The sequence below is a fragment of the Brassica oleracea genome, chromosome C6 (assembly GCF_000695525.1).
Source record: "Brassica oleracea var. oleracea cultivar TO1000 chromosome C6, BOL, whole genome shotgun sequence".
Taxonomy (NCBI): Eukaryota; Viridiplantae; Streptophyta; class Magnoliopsida; order Brassicales; family Brassicaceae; genus Brassica; species Brassica oleracea.
The window spans coordinates 13,492,779-13,509,310 of NC_027753.1; the positions used below are offsets into that span (position 1 = coordinate 13,492,779).

At 37.6% G+C, this 16,532-nt stretch overlaps 1 protein-coding gene across 1 annotated transcript; it reads right to left on the reverse strand.

The window, feature by feature from the left end:
* Window positions 1-7,772: 7,772 nt before the first annotated feature.
* Window positions 7,773-11,292, reverse strand: LOC106296694 (transmembrane protein 120 homolog). Its single transcript, XM_013732890.1, has 11 exons — window positions 11,212-11,292; window positions 10,425-10,828; window positions 10,257-10,335; window positions 10,057-10,151; window positions 9,859-9,963; window positions 9,670-9,749; window positions 9,044-9,134; window positions 8,854-8,961; window positions 8,676-8,762; window positions 8,342-8,410; window positions 7,773-8,080 (listed from the first exon to the last, which is right to left on the reverse strand). The coding sequence occupies exons 2-11, from the start codon at window positions 10,635-10,637 to the stop codon at window positions 7,949-7,951; spliced, it is 1,059 nt and encodes a 352-aa protein (XP_013588344.1). The 5' UTR covers window positions 10,638-10,828; window positions 11,212-11,292; the 3' UTR covers window positions 7,773-7,948.
* Between the last annotated feature and the right edge of the window lie 5,240 nt (window positions 11,293-16,532).

Consider the following 16,532-nt stretch of genomic DNA (forward strand, 5'->3'; position numbering starts at 1 on the left):
AAAATACAAATACATTCAATATATACAAAATATAAAATAATCGATGTCTTGAGTACTAAACCGAACTACAACAATAAAAACTCAAATATACGTACTATATATAAAAAAATTGAGCAAACATTTAACAAATGTATACCATTTCAATCATGAAAATCGTATCATTCTAATGCAACCTTATAATCTCTAAAAATAATAATAAAAAATAAATAATTTTAGTTAGACATATGCAAAGATGATACAAAATGTGTTCTCATTATAAAACATAAACAAGAAAAGAAAAATAATAACTAAAATAACATAATGTCAAAAAATATATTTGACAACAAATAAAAAAACAAAAACAAGTGACAAAAATAAACAAACATCAAACGTTAAGTAAAATGAATATAATGTCCTTCGTCACTTAAAATTTTCTACTAGACAATAAACACTATTATACACATTTCTTACAAATACAAATCTAAAACACAACCAACCAAATCATACAAAAAAATAAAATTCAAGATCACAAGTAAAGTATATCCCGCCCGTAGGGCGGGCCGGCTCTAGTAAAGTATAAAGTATGGTTTGCTCTTTCCTGGTTGAGACACCTCAGCAGACATGTCACAAATTCGTTCATTGTCAGTGTGACATGTGTCCACTTTGACAAAACGCTGCAGTTCATTTATTATGGTTTGCAATTCGTTTGGGTTTTACAATTTATGGGCTTTGTTACTCTTTATTTGGACAGTTTGAATAACAATTACTCTCCGGTTCTTGCATTCACCTCCTCCAAAGAATCTAGGGTTCTTAGTGTTCTTCGACCTTTCATTCCTTTCGGGTACTGGATTTTATGGAGAATCATTTAAGATGGATAGCGATGTTTAGGTATGGTTTCGTCTCATCTTCTTCTCCATTGGCACGCTACGACCTAAATTCATAACACCCGGCAACAAATGAAACTTCTTCTTGCAAAAGAATGGGTAATGGATCTCTCTTTCTTGCTGATTTGAAACTCGCCGGTGTGCTTTTCTCCGTGGAGTTCGATTTCTGGTAATTCCTTTGAACATCATGTTTTTTAAAAAAAAAAGGTTGTGTTAAAAGTCAGAATGAACAAGCCTTTTAATCAACAACTTTTCTTAACCCATTCAGAAGATGACGCCGCACACGTTTGTTGATTTTCAGGTGATACCCTCATGGAAGCCACCATGGAGTTTAGTCTCGGCCAGTCTCTCAGGTGGAAGCCGTCGTCTGCGTTGAATCGTCTAGATTTCTTCTCACCGGCTATATGAATCTGGAACCTCTACAGACTGCAATCGTTGGCATTAGCGATTTTATTAAATCTTCTTTAAATCTTCTTCCTCCTTTATTCACTATCACCAAGAGTAGAAAGATGACCATCATGAAGTCTTTAGTCGATCTGTATATTTTTTTTGTCAAGATCTAAAAAAAAAAATTGAAGAAGCTAAGTTATTGAGAAGCTTTGCAATCTGGTGTTTGGAGTTTATCTATAAATCTACAATAATCATTTTGAGATTGATTCTTCTCATGTTTCATTACATATTAGTGTTTGCTATTTTTTTCTGCTCTTTTTAACCTAGAACTTCACTTCATTGCAGTTCTACAGCAAATTGTCCGAGTGTTTTTGATGCTCAAGCCAACTATCTTAATCAAAAGTTATTGACCGTGGATGTGGAGCCTAAGGTGACGTCGCCACCAGCAATAACCCCAAGTTCATGGGAGATAACCTCCTTCATTTGAATTCCACAGCCAACTTTTGCAACGCCACTTTCACCTTTCAGATTGTAGAGTTCCTTATTCTTTAAGGAGTGACTTTTTATTCCTTACCAGCATATCAGAACTAAAACCTATATGAGGAAGTTGGTGATAGAGGAGATACTGCAATCGGACTGGCAGAGCTCGATCATTATCATAGGTGGTGCTAATATGATAGGGTGGCCTGAGAAGATGATCGATGATGAGCTTGAGATCGTGAGGAATGCTGGTGTTGTGCAGCTTCAAAGAGAGATCCCATACTCCATCAACTTTCAAGTTGCTAAGGTTTGTATCAACTTTGTAACTTTATTGATTCCAATCTTGATGTCATCCAAAGGATGCCGCTTCCGGTTTAGATAATGCAATAGTGTCTTTGAAAAGATTTAGCATTTGGAGCTGGAATGTAGATTGATCAATGATCATATACTATTTGAATTATCATGATGAGATTGCTAATGAAACATTTTGTTGAGTAGACTTCACTAAGTATAGGTTGGTGGTGGATGTGTTGCAGGCTATGAAGAGAGCAGTTGTTCAGGTCATCTTGACGTGGGAGAAATGGATACCCCCAATCCCTAATAAGCTATTGGATTCAGTCGACATCTTGCAACAGAAAGAAACTGAGCTCTGTCGCTTGACTGGAATGCCTACTGAAACTTTTTAACAGATTAGCCAAGCTGTTGTAAAGTGTCGTAAGTTGGTGCTTCACGGAGAGTATAGTTAAACCGTTGTCCTTTCATATATGTCTCAAGTGATGAAATGTTGACAAGTTACATATTATTTAATATTTTTATATATTATGGAGTTATTTTAATGTGTTGTGAAATTAAGTCGAAGACTATTCAAGTTTTGTTATACTTGATTCAAAATTTTGAGAATAAATAGATAATTTTTTTAGAATGAATGAAAAAAATCTGATTACATTATTTTTTTTGAAATGATTCTCATGAAATTTGCTTACTTTTTTTGGTACGAAACTCAAGTTAAAGAAATTAACAAAAAAAAAAAAATGGAAACCAGAACCAATGATTAGTAAAAATCAAAACCAATATTTTTACAAAAAATAGTTCAAAATTAAAGTTTAGAAGATATAAAAATAAAAAATGAAAAATTATTGAAAATACATGGTATAATTACGAAAAACAAGTCAACAATATATATAAATTTTTTAAAAAAAATCCTAACAATGAAAAGAAAGGAAATACATTTGTGATATTATTTCTCACGTTTTATCAAACTCAGACCAACAAAAAAAAAAAATCTATTCTCACAAATATTTTTTCTTTTATGCTTACCAAACTCAAACTTTACAAAATTAATATGAAAATTGATAGAATACCACAAGCAGTGATTATACATAATCAAAAAATATTCTTTTAAAAAAATAAAATTATATAAAATAAATAAATAAAAATACTATCTATAGTACTATAACCAAGTATCGACACAACTTTAAAGGAAACAAAATGCATTATAAGATCGTTTCTTAAACTTTTATATTTAAGTAAATAATTAAAAATTTCTGACTAAGCGCGATACACAAAGTCTATAAAAAAAACATATAATAGTTGATGAACTAAAAAAAATCAAATAAAACAAAGGAAATGCATCGTAGCATCTTTATATATAAAGAAATGTTGCTTCTCTCCTGTGATGGTGATACCACCTAGGATCCAGGTCAGAAAGTCGAAAGTTTTGGGCATGACACGTGTCACCGTCGACCAAAACGCATCACTTCATTTAATCAAAATTGTGACGGGCTTAGATGTGGGCTTCGCGTGAAAATTGTGTATGTGGCCTGACAAATGGATTTTGTCTGCAGCCCTAATTCTAAAGACGGGAAGCCATGGAGTTCTGATCCTCTCTCCGTTCTACGGCAGCGGCGCAGTGACACGGCGGAGTTTATGGAAGGGTTGTGTGATATGAATCTTCGTGAAGAAACTCTGGGTCAGGCTAGCTCTGTCGTTTCGCCTCATGTTCTTCTCCTCCGAGACGTTATGTGATACATTGATTTATAGCCATTAACAACTTTCTTAAATCCGTTGATGCACTCCACGCACGATTTATCATTAAATGCATCTCATCTCTCTCCAAGCTGTGGATCTACAGCTATAAAAAGGTGAATCTTTATCCCCTAAAACATCATCCGCGCAAATCCTAATCCTTTTAATCATCTCTGTTTCTAGAGTGGTTATTTTATCTCGGAGGTGAACTGGACTGCGGGAGCAGTGGAGATGCTGCCTAAATAGATTGCAGGATGTCCTTATGGCAAGACAAGCAAAGACCGAGCCAAAGATGGAGGTGATTCCAATGTCTGCGGCGGTGACATTAAGATTGTCTCGGACAACTGGAAGGACAGGTGGAGCAACAAAAGAGGAATCGAAGCAACATAGGAACTAAAACCATAAAAGGTGGAAAGCTCTCATGTAAGGCTTGCGACGGAGATTAGCCAGAAAGTTGTGGATTCATTCACTGAATCTTTCAGTAGCGGCTCCTCCTCTTGGACCTCCACCAGCACCAAGATTATGGTTAGCGAGTGAAAGTGCAGCGAGTGAGGTGAGTACACTCTGTTTTTTTTCTATTCACTACAAGAAATTATGTATTTAGCCACGAAAAATATGGTGGCTATCGACTAATTTTCGTGGCTATTTAACACTTAGCCACAAATCGCCACAAAAAAAATTCGTTGACTATGAGCTTGTGGCAATCGAATAAGTGTTGCTATTTGTTGCTCTACTTCTACGACTTAGCCACAAACGATTTTTGTAGCCACTAGCTACAAATAGCGCTAACTGGTCAAGTTAGTTAAAAAAATAAAACAATCAATTTTTTTTGGACAGAGTTGAATCTTGCCTGAAAACAAAGTTTTTTTTCTCAGTGATATTCTTATGCTGCAAACAGTCTGTTCATGCTTGGGAAAATTATTTATGTGTTCAGTACCATTGTCCAAAGTTGTAGAAGAAGAGTGGTATGTGCTTCTATACGTTTGAGTGGTCCAGTGTGTGAGAAAACGCATTCAAGAACGCTAAATCGTGTATTGGGCAGAGATAAATAGAACTTCATGTGTACATATTTCTGGTCTTGATGTCTAAGTTGATGATGTTAATTGGGGTGCTGAAGACTGAAGTTGACACTGGAGAAATCATGGGATTATGACCAGCATTTTCATGCAAACAGGATCTTGGATCGTAAGAGAAAGGACAACAGTTTCAAAACAGGAAAGAATAATGACAACCGAAGCTACGACTACTAAAAGGTTGGGAACTGGAGCAGTAAAGATCAGCAATGAAGAGAGAATGAAGAAAGAGACGAGCTGTGCAATTTCTATAAAACCGTTTGTTTTCATTTCAAACCAAATAATTATGTTCCCCATACTGTCTCTCTCGACTGCACGTATGATTTAAGTTTCTATCTTTAACTGTTTTCAGTAGACTTGACCAATAGTACGAACACAAAAAAAAATTAATCATTTATATAAATTTAGTGACTAACTCAATATTTACAAATTCAGAATTAAATAAAGCCAATTGAAAATTTATAATTCTCAAAAGTGAATTAAGAATTTCCCAGAATTTTAATCTCTTTGGAGTTAACCCTAAACTTCCTTTTTTTTGTTAAAACTGGATTAAGGGGATGTATTCAACTAAGAGTTTCATTCCATCCGTACTAAAATGACAAATATACTGTTATTCAAACATAAATTTTAAAAACTCATTTTAAAATGTACTGTTATTGAATTTGACATTTCGTAAAGTAATCTGAAATCCACTGTTATTGAAAATATTTTCAGTTGTAGAAGTTTAAAGTTTTCAGGTGATTTTAGGGTGTTTGGGTAGAATTTCTTAGTTAAAAAAATTAAAACTCAAATCTCATAGTTTTTGGTGATATTATAGGTGTAAACAAGTAAAGTTGTGAAACCATTGTATGATAGTACACCCAAATCACACCAATTAAGTTCAAACTCACATCCCATTAATATATCATTCAAAAGATAAAAGAACATCAATTATTTAAAGGCTAACAACTACAAAATATACACAACACAAAATTAATTAATACATCAAAAGATATGTTAACATAATACATTGCAGAAACACCATTGTTCAACTATTTATGATTGGTTGTACATTTAACAAAGTTTTACATAAAAAAATATATATGTAAGATAAAAAAATATTTAGATCATGAGTCTGATTTGTTGAGTTGTAAGTGCAGAAATTTTGTTGTAATAATTTAGTTTGTAGTTTGTAGTTAAAGTGCATGATCAATAAAATTATTCAGAAACTAATGTGAAAACAACATTTATTAAAAAAAGTCAAGTGAATTGAAGCATTTCTACAATGCAACCAATCAAACACATTATTAAAATTTAACCAATTTTGGTTTATTTTGCTCATCACCTTAAATATAATTTCCAAAACAAAATATCAAAAATTTGGATACTAAAATTTATGAGATTCATATGATTAAAAACAAATATTTTTAAAAAATTATAATTTTATAGCTACTTATATTTTATAATAGATTATAATATTTATATATATCAAAATAAATATACAAAATATATAATAAAATTAAAATTTAAACAAAAACCCGGGCGTAGCCCGGGCCGACCCTAGTGTTATATATAAAAGATCGCATAACAATAATGTTTCATAAAAGTAGATAACTAATCTTTTAAAACTTAAAATAAAATGTCTAATCTAACCACTTAATTAAGTCAAAATCCCGCGCGAAGCGCGGACTCGCCCTAGTTTGTAATAAAACAAACTTTTTAGTGTAATTCCAGATAATCATCAAAATATTATTAATGAAACAATGTACTGAGGTTAGAGATGTCAAATAGGTTTACCCATCCCGTTCCGTCCCGTATCGCGGCGGGTTAGTCATCGAGCGGGTTACAGCGGGCCTGTTCCGCGCGGACTGCGGTCTTCAAAATGCCGGCCCAAACCCGTACCGCAGAATATATAAGCCTTCGCGGGGCGTCCCGCGGGACACCTCCTTATCAAACCGCCTACTACAATTTCTTTCATGAATGTTCAAGTAGAAGAGTTGTGTAAGAGAGTTGAAGAGAGCTCATTAAGCTTCACTAAAGCATTATCAAAATCAATGCCACAAAGCTCCATTTGTGTTTGTGTTCTTGAGTTAAAAACCTTCTTTTGTTATCAACATAAGCTTTTGTTGAGTTTGAATCTGATTGAGTTGTTGTCTTTGTAATAATTTGGCTCAAGTATTGTATGTCTTCATCAAACCATCTCTCTTTTTAATTATTTGGATTGCAGAAAAAATCGTGAATCACTTTGCCAAATTATACAAGTGACGTGATATACAACTAACTTTTCTCTTAAACAACACCATTGTAACCAAATTTAATTTAAGAAAAACACCAATTCACAGTACTGAAAACAAAACCAATCAACTTAAACAAGAAATATCACATTGTAATAAAGGAATTCATAGTTGTGTATAATAAAAATAGAAAACCAAATAAAAACACCACCAGAGCTCGAATCGTCATCGCTGGAGCTGGAGACGTCATCGTCGGAACTCGAATCATCATCACCGGAGGTCGAATCATGCATCATCGCGGGAACTCCTTATGTTTTCTAGGGGAAAAGTCACAAGAATCGCTTTCTTCTCACTCTTTTTCTCGTTTTTTTCAGGTAAAATAAGAAATGAAGAAAAAAAATGCGGGTCCATGTAATCCTGCATGGCCCGTTTTGATCCATCCCGCAAAAGACCAATTCCCGCAAAGACCCGTCCCGCAAGACCCGCAAATTTGCAGGTCTAGAAAACCTCGTCCCAATTCCGTACCGCGACAGTCCAGATCCATGATTGTCATCTCTGACTGAGGTTATCGTTTTAAACCTTAACGAGGAAGCTACCTTTTTCAAACTAGTGTTAAGTTCCAAGCGCAAAGACGTACAAATCTGTCAACGACCATCTATCGAGAATCTAATAACTAGAAACCCAACAAATGTTTGTTGAAAGATTTACAAAACAAAACCCAACCCATCAACTATCAATTCCCACTTCCATTTACATATAAAGAAAGGGTCAATTTCTTCTTTTTTTCAAGAACCTCAGGTACTTGTGCCCCAAGCAAACAAAATTTATCAAGTAAAAATAAATAATGGGGAGAAAGATCCGAAGTTGGGAACTATGAAGCTGTAGTCAATATAAGTTAAGCAGTTTAATCAAGCTCTGCTCTGCTTTTGCTTCTCTTCATCTTAGCCTTGAATCTCGACTTAACCATCAATGTCTCTACTGTGTTTATGAAGTTTCCAACGGCCATCACAACCAGAAGAATGCCACAGATCAGCACCTGCCAGACCATTCATGTTATCATCAGAAAGCCATTGTGATAAAAAAAAAGTATTTAAGATAAGCTTGCTTGGAAATGAGTAACAAGACCAGCTAGGGAGTGAGTTTTCGATATCCATAAGTTTTCTCGATGGATTATAGCTTAGTTAACTAGTGCCTCTATCACGTCCTTTTTTTTTTTGTGTGGGGTCAAACTGGTCCGTGAATAGACCAGTGAAGATAATGCAAAAAAGTGCTTGCAGAAAAGAGATTAATAATATACCTGCCATTCGGCGACTACCCCAGTTAACGCTGTCCTTAGTAACTGCAGACCAACGTATGCTTCAAAGCCCTGAGTTTTACAAAAAGTATAATACAAACACGTTAAGCTACAATAGGAAAAAACAACCTCATAGACTTAGTGGATGTCTGACGCTTCATTTTGGATTGAGGGGAAGTAAGGAAGTCATGTATACGAACGAATACGAGTAGTAGATACAATCCCTAGTAACCAGACAAGCTTGGTCTATGGTGCATGAAGCTTCAAGATGCTTTAAGCATAAGTTCATAACTTCAATGCGAAATTGATTTCGCAAAAAAAAAGGTGAAACGGTTACCTGTAAAGTGAACAAAAGAGGACATAACAGCCATAATTGGCCATCAACTCCAGCCGTTTCTCCCCATACGACGTCCATTCTCTTAGCCTGAAAATGACCAGCAATGAAATTTTTTTACAGCCACTTCACAGAGGCGTACAGGGTTTGGAGCAGAGATAAATGTAAAATAGTATGGCACCTTTCCAAGTGCGATGCGAGTGTATAATCTTTGGCGCTGATATCTATTTTGCAGAAGCATCGCAACACCTTGCATCATAGCCCATTGGAGGAAAAGACGGACTCCTTTCTGCAAAAGGTTTAGAATGATCCATTATCATTTTACTTGGTAGACTTTACTCTGCATGTATGATAATGATAATAATCAATACCTGCTTCTGAACACAGTTTGGTTGACCTTTGATTTCCCAGGTGAGACTGACAAGGGCCATAGCCATGGCACAATAATGATGATAAAGCCACCTGTAAAAAAATGCATACCAGCCCAGAGGTTTAAGTCATTTCCAACGCAGAGGAGGGTTATCAGATTCATGCAACAAAATTAGCCAAAATTAACGAAATCACTGGAGCGAAAAGTCATCAACAAACCAATGACTTCAGTACTATCCTGGAAATGATAAAAGGGTCAGATTTCTACTTGGCAGCAAAAATAAGCCACTTGTTCAGCAGCATTCCCATATACATTTTAGAGGAAAATTAAACAGCGGCTGCATAAAAACTAACATCCATTCAATCCTTATGCCTCAAAAAGGCTGGTAGGGATCCTAAAGTTAATAATCACAAAAGGGAGTGTCTGCAGCACACAGAACCTAACTAACGGAAAGAGAGACTATCACCAAAAGAAAGGAACATGAAAATGAACGTAGAACCTAAGAAAGATCAACATATATCATGTGATCTTTAGCAATAGCATAGCAAATGCATCATCACCTAGAATAATTAAAATTTTGACAATAGCGAAGCGGAACATAAGGGATAAAAACAATCATAAGAGTACCAGGAACGGATGTCACTCCCGTTGGCTCTCAATATGTTCTCTCGCATAGCCAAACCAGCATAAAGGAACAGAAGCCAAGCCTGATTGATAAAAAGGGAGTTCACAATAAGTTGATACAAGAATCTGAAAACACAATAACAGCATTTATAAAAAAAAAGGGGGATAAAACTAAAATCAAGGGTAGAATACCTCGTAGAGCTGAACAGGGAAAGCAGGCAAACATCCACCCCAGACATAAGATCTTAGGGTCAAAAGTATTGCTGGGAAAACAAGAAAAAGAAGAGCTGTCCTATCCTATTTCCATTAAGAAAAAAAAAAATTCACGTTAAATTTCCACAATGAAGAGACATTATCAATGGAGAGGGGAGTAAAAGCAAAAGAACTAACTCTGTAGCTATTGTATTCTTCTTTGACTTTAAGCTGTATATCTTTCCTCGAGGCTCGAACATTGACCGGTCCCAAGAACATTCTTACAAAGCGTCCTGAAGAGAAAGGATCAAATCATTTACAAAAGGATCAAAACAGAAGTGAATAAGAGATTGGATGTTGAAGGAGAGAGAGAGAGAGAGAGAGAGAGAGAGAGAAACCTTGAGGTTTGGAGGGGAGGAAAGAGGAAGTGTCCCCATCGGCAAGCATGCATCTAGCTCGTTGCAGATCCTCCTCCAGCTGCACCCAATAACAAAAAAAGATTAAAACTTTTTTTTATTTAATAAGATTCGATAGAGATCAAAAGGGGATGTGAAGAATAATAATGCCTTGTCGAAGAGCTTGGGATCGAGATGTTTGTCGGAGACGATAGTGGAGTGTAGGCGGGTGATTGATGCGTCGACGGCGGATGATCTCTTGCGGAGAGAGAGCTCTTCGTGGGATGAAGAAGACACGAAGGCGGTGGCTGAGTCGTGGAGGTCCTTCACCTGCTCCACGATCCGTCTCACTTCTTCTTCAACCTCCATCGTGTCTGATGACATCGGACTTTGTATGTCCGGACGAGGGAGGGAGGCAGAGTTGGAGAGGGAACGATTTTGTAGAGACGCCGAGAGGCAGAACAAAAGGTTGGGCTTGATTTGATGTTTCTCAAATTGACGAGGTCCTTAGTTGTAAATATGGATCAAATCGCACGCATCTTTTGATTCTTTCTTCTTGCTCTTTCTAATATAACCTTAATTCATTAAAAAAAAGAGTGATAAGAAACGACATAAACAAAACCACGGTGTATTACTATTTCATGTCGGCATGATGGCAAAAGTTAAAAATAAACGTTGAATATTTTAAAAGAAAGTTGATAATTTCTTGAGAAAGTTCATCATTTCAAGTTTATGTGAAAGTTGATATTTCTTGAGAAAGCTGAACATTTCAAGTTACATTTGAAAAAGTTGATCATTTCTTGGTATTTTCTAAATATTCATTTGTTCCTAGAGTAACAGATTCATTCTTCAGCAATAAAAAGTTATTTACCAATATATTCATACGAAAATATAACAAGTGTATATAAGATTCACTATTTCTAGAATCAACTGAAACAAAATTCAATTGAACTCATACCGCTATGAAATGCACTTTTCATCACTTGGAAGTAAGAAGCCCCTATGACACCAAACAAGCTGCCCAAAAAAGTTCCAAACAAGAATGATAAATTAGCTGTTGCTTAACGTTATTTATAGAATCACATGGCAACGTTTTGGAGAAAATAACATTTAGAAAAAAAAAAGATTAATTCAAGCCAACCTAATACCTAAAGTTGCCTAATACGATTATACGAGTATATATCTAACCTTGTTCGGGTGGCTCAAAAGAAAGCTAACCTTGTTCGTTAAACTGTTTATCGTAAGCCCAACTTAAATAGATAGGACAAGTCTGCCCAAGGCCCAGAGTCGTGTAAACATAAGTATGTGATTGTTCTACAAGGGATCCTCCATGACATCAGCGTGTTGAGTAGATCCATAAACTCTATCTCCTTTAAGTTTATTTCTTATAGTTTGTAATGAGGCTGCTGATAGCCTTGGGAAAAATGCTCTGTTTGTAATGTCTAAAAATTCCTCTGGAATTGGAAACTCTGCAACCGACTGATTAGGAGAATGGTTTAACCAAAAAAAAGAGATGTCTATATTAGGAGAATGATATGTATTATTGATATGATGGTACACAATATATACACGTAAGGTTTTGACAAGAGATTTATATAATACTCTTTATATATATATACTCTACAAGCCTCTTTAAAATCGAGGTACTTAGTAACTCCAATCTTATTGTATAGTTTTTGAAACTTTTATCTCGGTAGAGGTTTTGTTAAAGTGTATGCAAACTGGTCTTTGGTGGATATTTGTGCAACATGAATTCTCCGGATGATATTCCAAGTCTACATGTATCATGTGAGAATGGAAGATGGGATTGACACACAAGTAGGTGGCACCGAAGTTATTACATTAATAACTGGCGCATTTGGTAAGGCAATACCGAGTTTTGATAGCAGAGAACAAACACATCAAAGTTCAGATGATGTATTGGCGACAACACGACATTCAGCCTTGGTGCTAGACTGAGCAACTCCTGTTTGTTTCTTCGCAGACCATGAGATGAGTGTCGAGCCAAGATAGATGATGTAAGCATTGGTGGAAACATAATCATGAGGATCACCATCCCAGTCTGCATCCAAGTAAGCATGAAGCAAGAGAGGAGATTTTTTTGCGAATAAGAATTCCATGAGATGCAGTTCCATCCAGATAGCGTAAAACCCATTTAGCTATTTGCCAATGGTCATCAGTAGATTTATGCATAAATTGTGAGAGTGTGTTCACCGCATAAGAAATATTCGGTCTTGTAAAGGCGAGGTATTGTAAGCTGCCAACTACCATTCAAAATTCAGGCGGGTTCATTAGTGAATTGCCGTAGGTGAGCGTGACCTTAGGGTGTGAGGCCATTGGAGTAGAGACAGGTTTGGCTTAAGCAGCTTAGTCTTGATGTTAGCATGTCCTGAATATATTTCCTTTGCATGAGATGTAACACAAAATATGTGCGTGTTACCACGATGCCAAGAAAATACAAAATAAATTTCCAAGATCTTTGATGGAGAAGCATGTCACAAGCATTTGAATAATCTCATAACCAATTTGGTGTTTTTCCAAATGTCATCTACGTACACAAGAATGAAAACATGGTGACCACCGTTTGTGTAGAAAAAGAGTGACGTATATGCAACTGAATTTCAGAAACCAGCCACAAGGAGAGTATGCTTCAGTTCTTCGTACCAAGCGCATCACACTTGTTTGAGGACATAAAGAGCTTTTCTGAGACAGCGCACATGATGAGGCCTATGCTGATCAACAAAACCAGGAGGTTCGGAAACATAAACCTCGTCTTGTAGGGTACCCAAGCAACTTCGGTAAATTCTGCAATATCAGCGGCTGAGCAGAGCTCGTCTGTCCCAAGCAACCCTTGTGGATACCAGACAACCTCTGCAAGAAATAGTCTGGTGATGATCCAATCTCGGTGGCATCGGTGAACTAGTAAATACGAGGCCAGATGGGAACATACATGACTAGTGGATAGGTGTTTGCGGAGGTTTCTGCATGAGGAATAGTCGGTGAAAATGATGACTTGGGTTGATCATGGCGAAAGGGGCATGAGTTCTCGACTAACTGAACATCACGGGAGCTGTAGACCTGGCCTGTAGTAGGTTCCAAACACAAGTATCCGCTTTGAGTCAGCGAGTAGCCGAGAAAGACGCATGGTGAAGAGCGATCATCAAGTTTTGTCTTTGCATATGGTTTCAGCTATGGTTCCGTTTCAAATAAGGTCATTAGAATTAGAATTCAGGTGTATTGATAACCATCTCTCCTTACCTAATATGTAAAGACACATGTGTGTTGGTAGTTATTAAGTGGTGTCTCTTGGTTGAGTCTCTTAGGCAATATATAAAGAGACAGTTCATGTAAAGTGAGACAATAAATATGGAAAACCACATAAAATAACTGCCATCACACATGTGTCTTTACATATTAGACAAATAAGGAAGGTTATCAATACACCCAAATTCTATTAATTTTAATCGAAACCGATCTATCACGATATCGTCTTTAGTAACTCATAGTTTTAATGTTAACTTAATCCTTATAATTAAACCGAAAGACACATGTCATAAACGAATTAAAAAATAAATTCTTACAACTTATACTAGAAGAAGTTGTGTAAGCAATGTAGGTGTAGTAAGTAGATACATTGATACAATGCAACAAGTGTACTTCCGCAAACGTTCGAAGAAGAGTGGAGGAAGCGCAGAGTCGCGTGTTGGAGAGAATGTGCAACTTAGCTCAGACCCATGAGGAAATGGAGTGGAGAGGAAACGAGTAAAGCCTTGGAGTCGGAGAGAGGCTTTGCGAGTTGGATATTTCACCTTATACATATTAGAAATAAAGATCACACTTTCTTCATGTTGAGTATTGTGAGAAGTGACGTATGTGTCCTTCAGGTTGATCGTATGTGATCATCGTTATTTTTTTGGTGTAATCGATACTGAGTATTTGGGGATCTGGGTTTTCCATAATCGAAGAGTATTATTCAGTTACTTGTGTGTGAGAGAGATTACATACAAGAGAGTGAGCATAACGAGAGTTCCTGTTTACAAACTTAACAAATTGGTGCGTTTGTGACTAGATCGAAACCTTGCGGTGTAATCTATGGCAGAATCAAGTCCCGCGTCAGTTGATTATGAAGGTTCCCCCGGCGATCATGAGATGGTGTTCATTCGCACTGAGTGGGAACGCTTAGCACATCACGCGGAGCTTACAGCAGCTCGTTTTACGGAGATGGATAAGCGCCTTGCGGCGTACGATACGCGTTTCGATGCGGTCGATCGTCTTTTTGATCAGCTTACCACGATCCTACTTCGAATGGAGAATAATCAGCTACCGGAGAAGGCTCAAGGAAAGGCGGTCGCTTCTGCAAGTGATTCTCCGAGCCCAGCGCTGTTTTCGTCTTCTCGATCGCCTCTTGACCATCACCCTCCTGGGTTTGGCGTTCCACCGTCTGTTTTCGAGAACCGTGACGGGTTACTGAAGAAGTTTGAGATGCCGGTTTTCTCTGGATCGAACCCATTCGGATGGATCGCTCAGGTTGAACGTTACTTTCGCTTTGGGCAGTTTCAAGGGATTGAGAGGTTGCAGATGGTCTCGATGAGTCTGGAGGGACCGGTCCTGAATTGGTTTAACGCAGAGATGGAGCATGATCCTTTCACGGACTGGCATCAATTCAAGCGTCGTTTGGTAGCACGTTTTCGCAAAGGAATGGAAGAGGACCCGGGCAAAAGGTTGTTTTCTCTTCATCAGACGGGGTCTATAGCTGATTATGTAAACCAGTTTGAAGAGCTACGTTCGATTGTTACGGGAGTTGATGAGAGAAATCTGGTTCATGTGTTCTTTAATGGGTTGAAACCTGAGTTTCAAGAGGTTATCAAGATGAAGGAACCACAGGGTCTTACTCAACATATTACAACGGTGATTGGTATGGAGGGTAGCGCCTTCTGCAAGTCCGTTAGTTTGGCTGTTCAGACCGATGAAGGAGGTTCACGGGGATCTTACTATCAGGGTACTAAAGCTACGAGTTTTGGTTCTCAGTCAGGGTATAAAGGAGTTGAAAGTGGGGATAACAAACAAGCTGCAGGTGGTTCTTTTCGACCACGAATGAAATACACCCCAGCGGAGCTGGATGCTATGCGAAGAGATAACATTTGTTTCAAGTGTAAGGGCCCGTACTCGAAAACTCACATTTGACCAAAGTATGAGCTTCACATTCTCACTGTGATTAATGGGTATGAGGTGGAGATTTTGGATGCGGGAGAAGCAGAGTGTGAAGTTAGTAGCGAGACTGATCAGGCGGAGCTTTCACTTAATGCATTTTTTGGTGTTGATACTCCTACTACTACGAAGCTTATGGGGTTCTTTGGTAACGTCAGAGCTATTGTGATGATAGATAGTGGTGCCACCCACAATTTTGTTTCTCCTCGAGTGGTGGAGGCGGCGAAATTACAGGTAGCCACAGACAAGCGTTTTCAAGTGTTGTTGGGCACGGGAGTCACGGTTGATGCATTAGGAGTCTGTCGGGGAGTTACTTTCTCTCTCCAAGATGCCTTCTTTGAGAGTGATTTTGTGTCTTTAGAACTGGGAAATGTGGATGTTATATTGGAGGTACAGTGGCTCCGTTGTTTGGGGAAGTGTTTAGTGGACTGGGAACGTCACGAGTGGTCCTTTAAGCACCACGGAAAGACAGTAACACTGCGAGGCGATCCCGCGCTAACACAGACAGCTGCTTCGTTAAAAGCTTTGCATGTTTCGGACCTTACTGAGGTTTTAGAGATGGGAACAACTTCAGTACCTGACTCTGTTCTGCTGCCTTCTATTTGCTCGGTGTTGGATAAATTTCAGGATGTGTTTGCAGTACCGCCTGGTTTACTTCCACTTCGAGGTCGAGAGCATGCAATTCACTTGCACCCGGGGGTTACTGCGATTTCAGTACGACCGTACCGTTATCCTCACGCTAGCAAGGAGGCCATGGAAGCTATGGTTACTGAGATGCTGCAGAATGGTATTATTCGACCCAGTAGGAGCCCTTTCTCGAGTCCGGTGCTGTTAGTACGGAAGAAGGACAAGACTTGGCGTTTTTGTGTGGATTATAGGGCGGTGAATCGAGTCACTATTCCAGACAATTATCCTATTCCAATGATTGATCAATTATTGGATGAGCTTCATGGAGCTTGTGTTTTCTCGAAGATTGATTTACGGTCCGGTTACCATCAGATACGAATGCGGGAGGAGGATATTTAAAAAACGGCTTTCTGGACTCATGAGGGTCATTACGAGTTTTTCGTT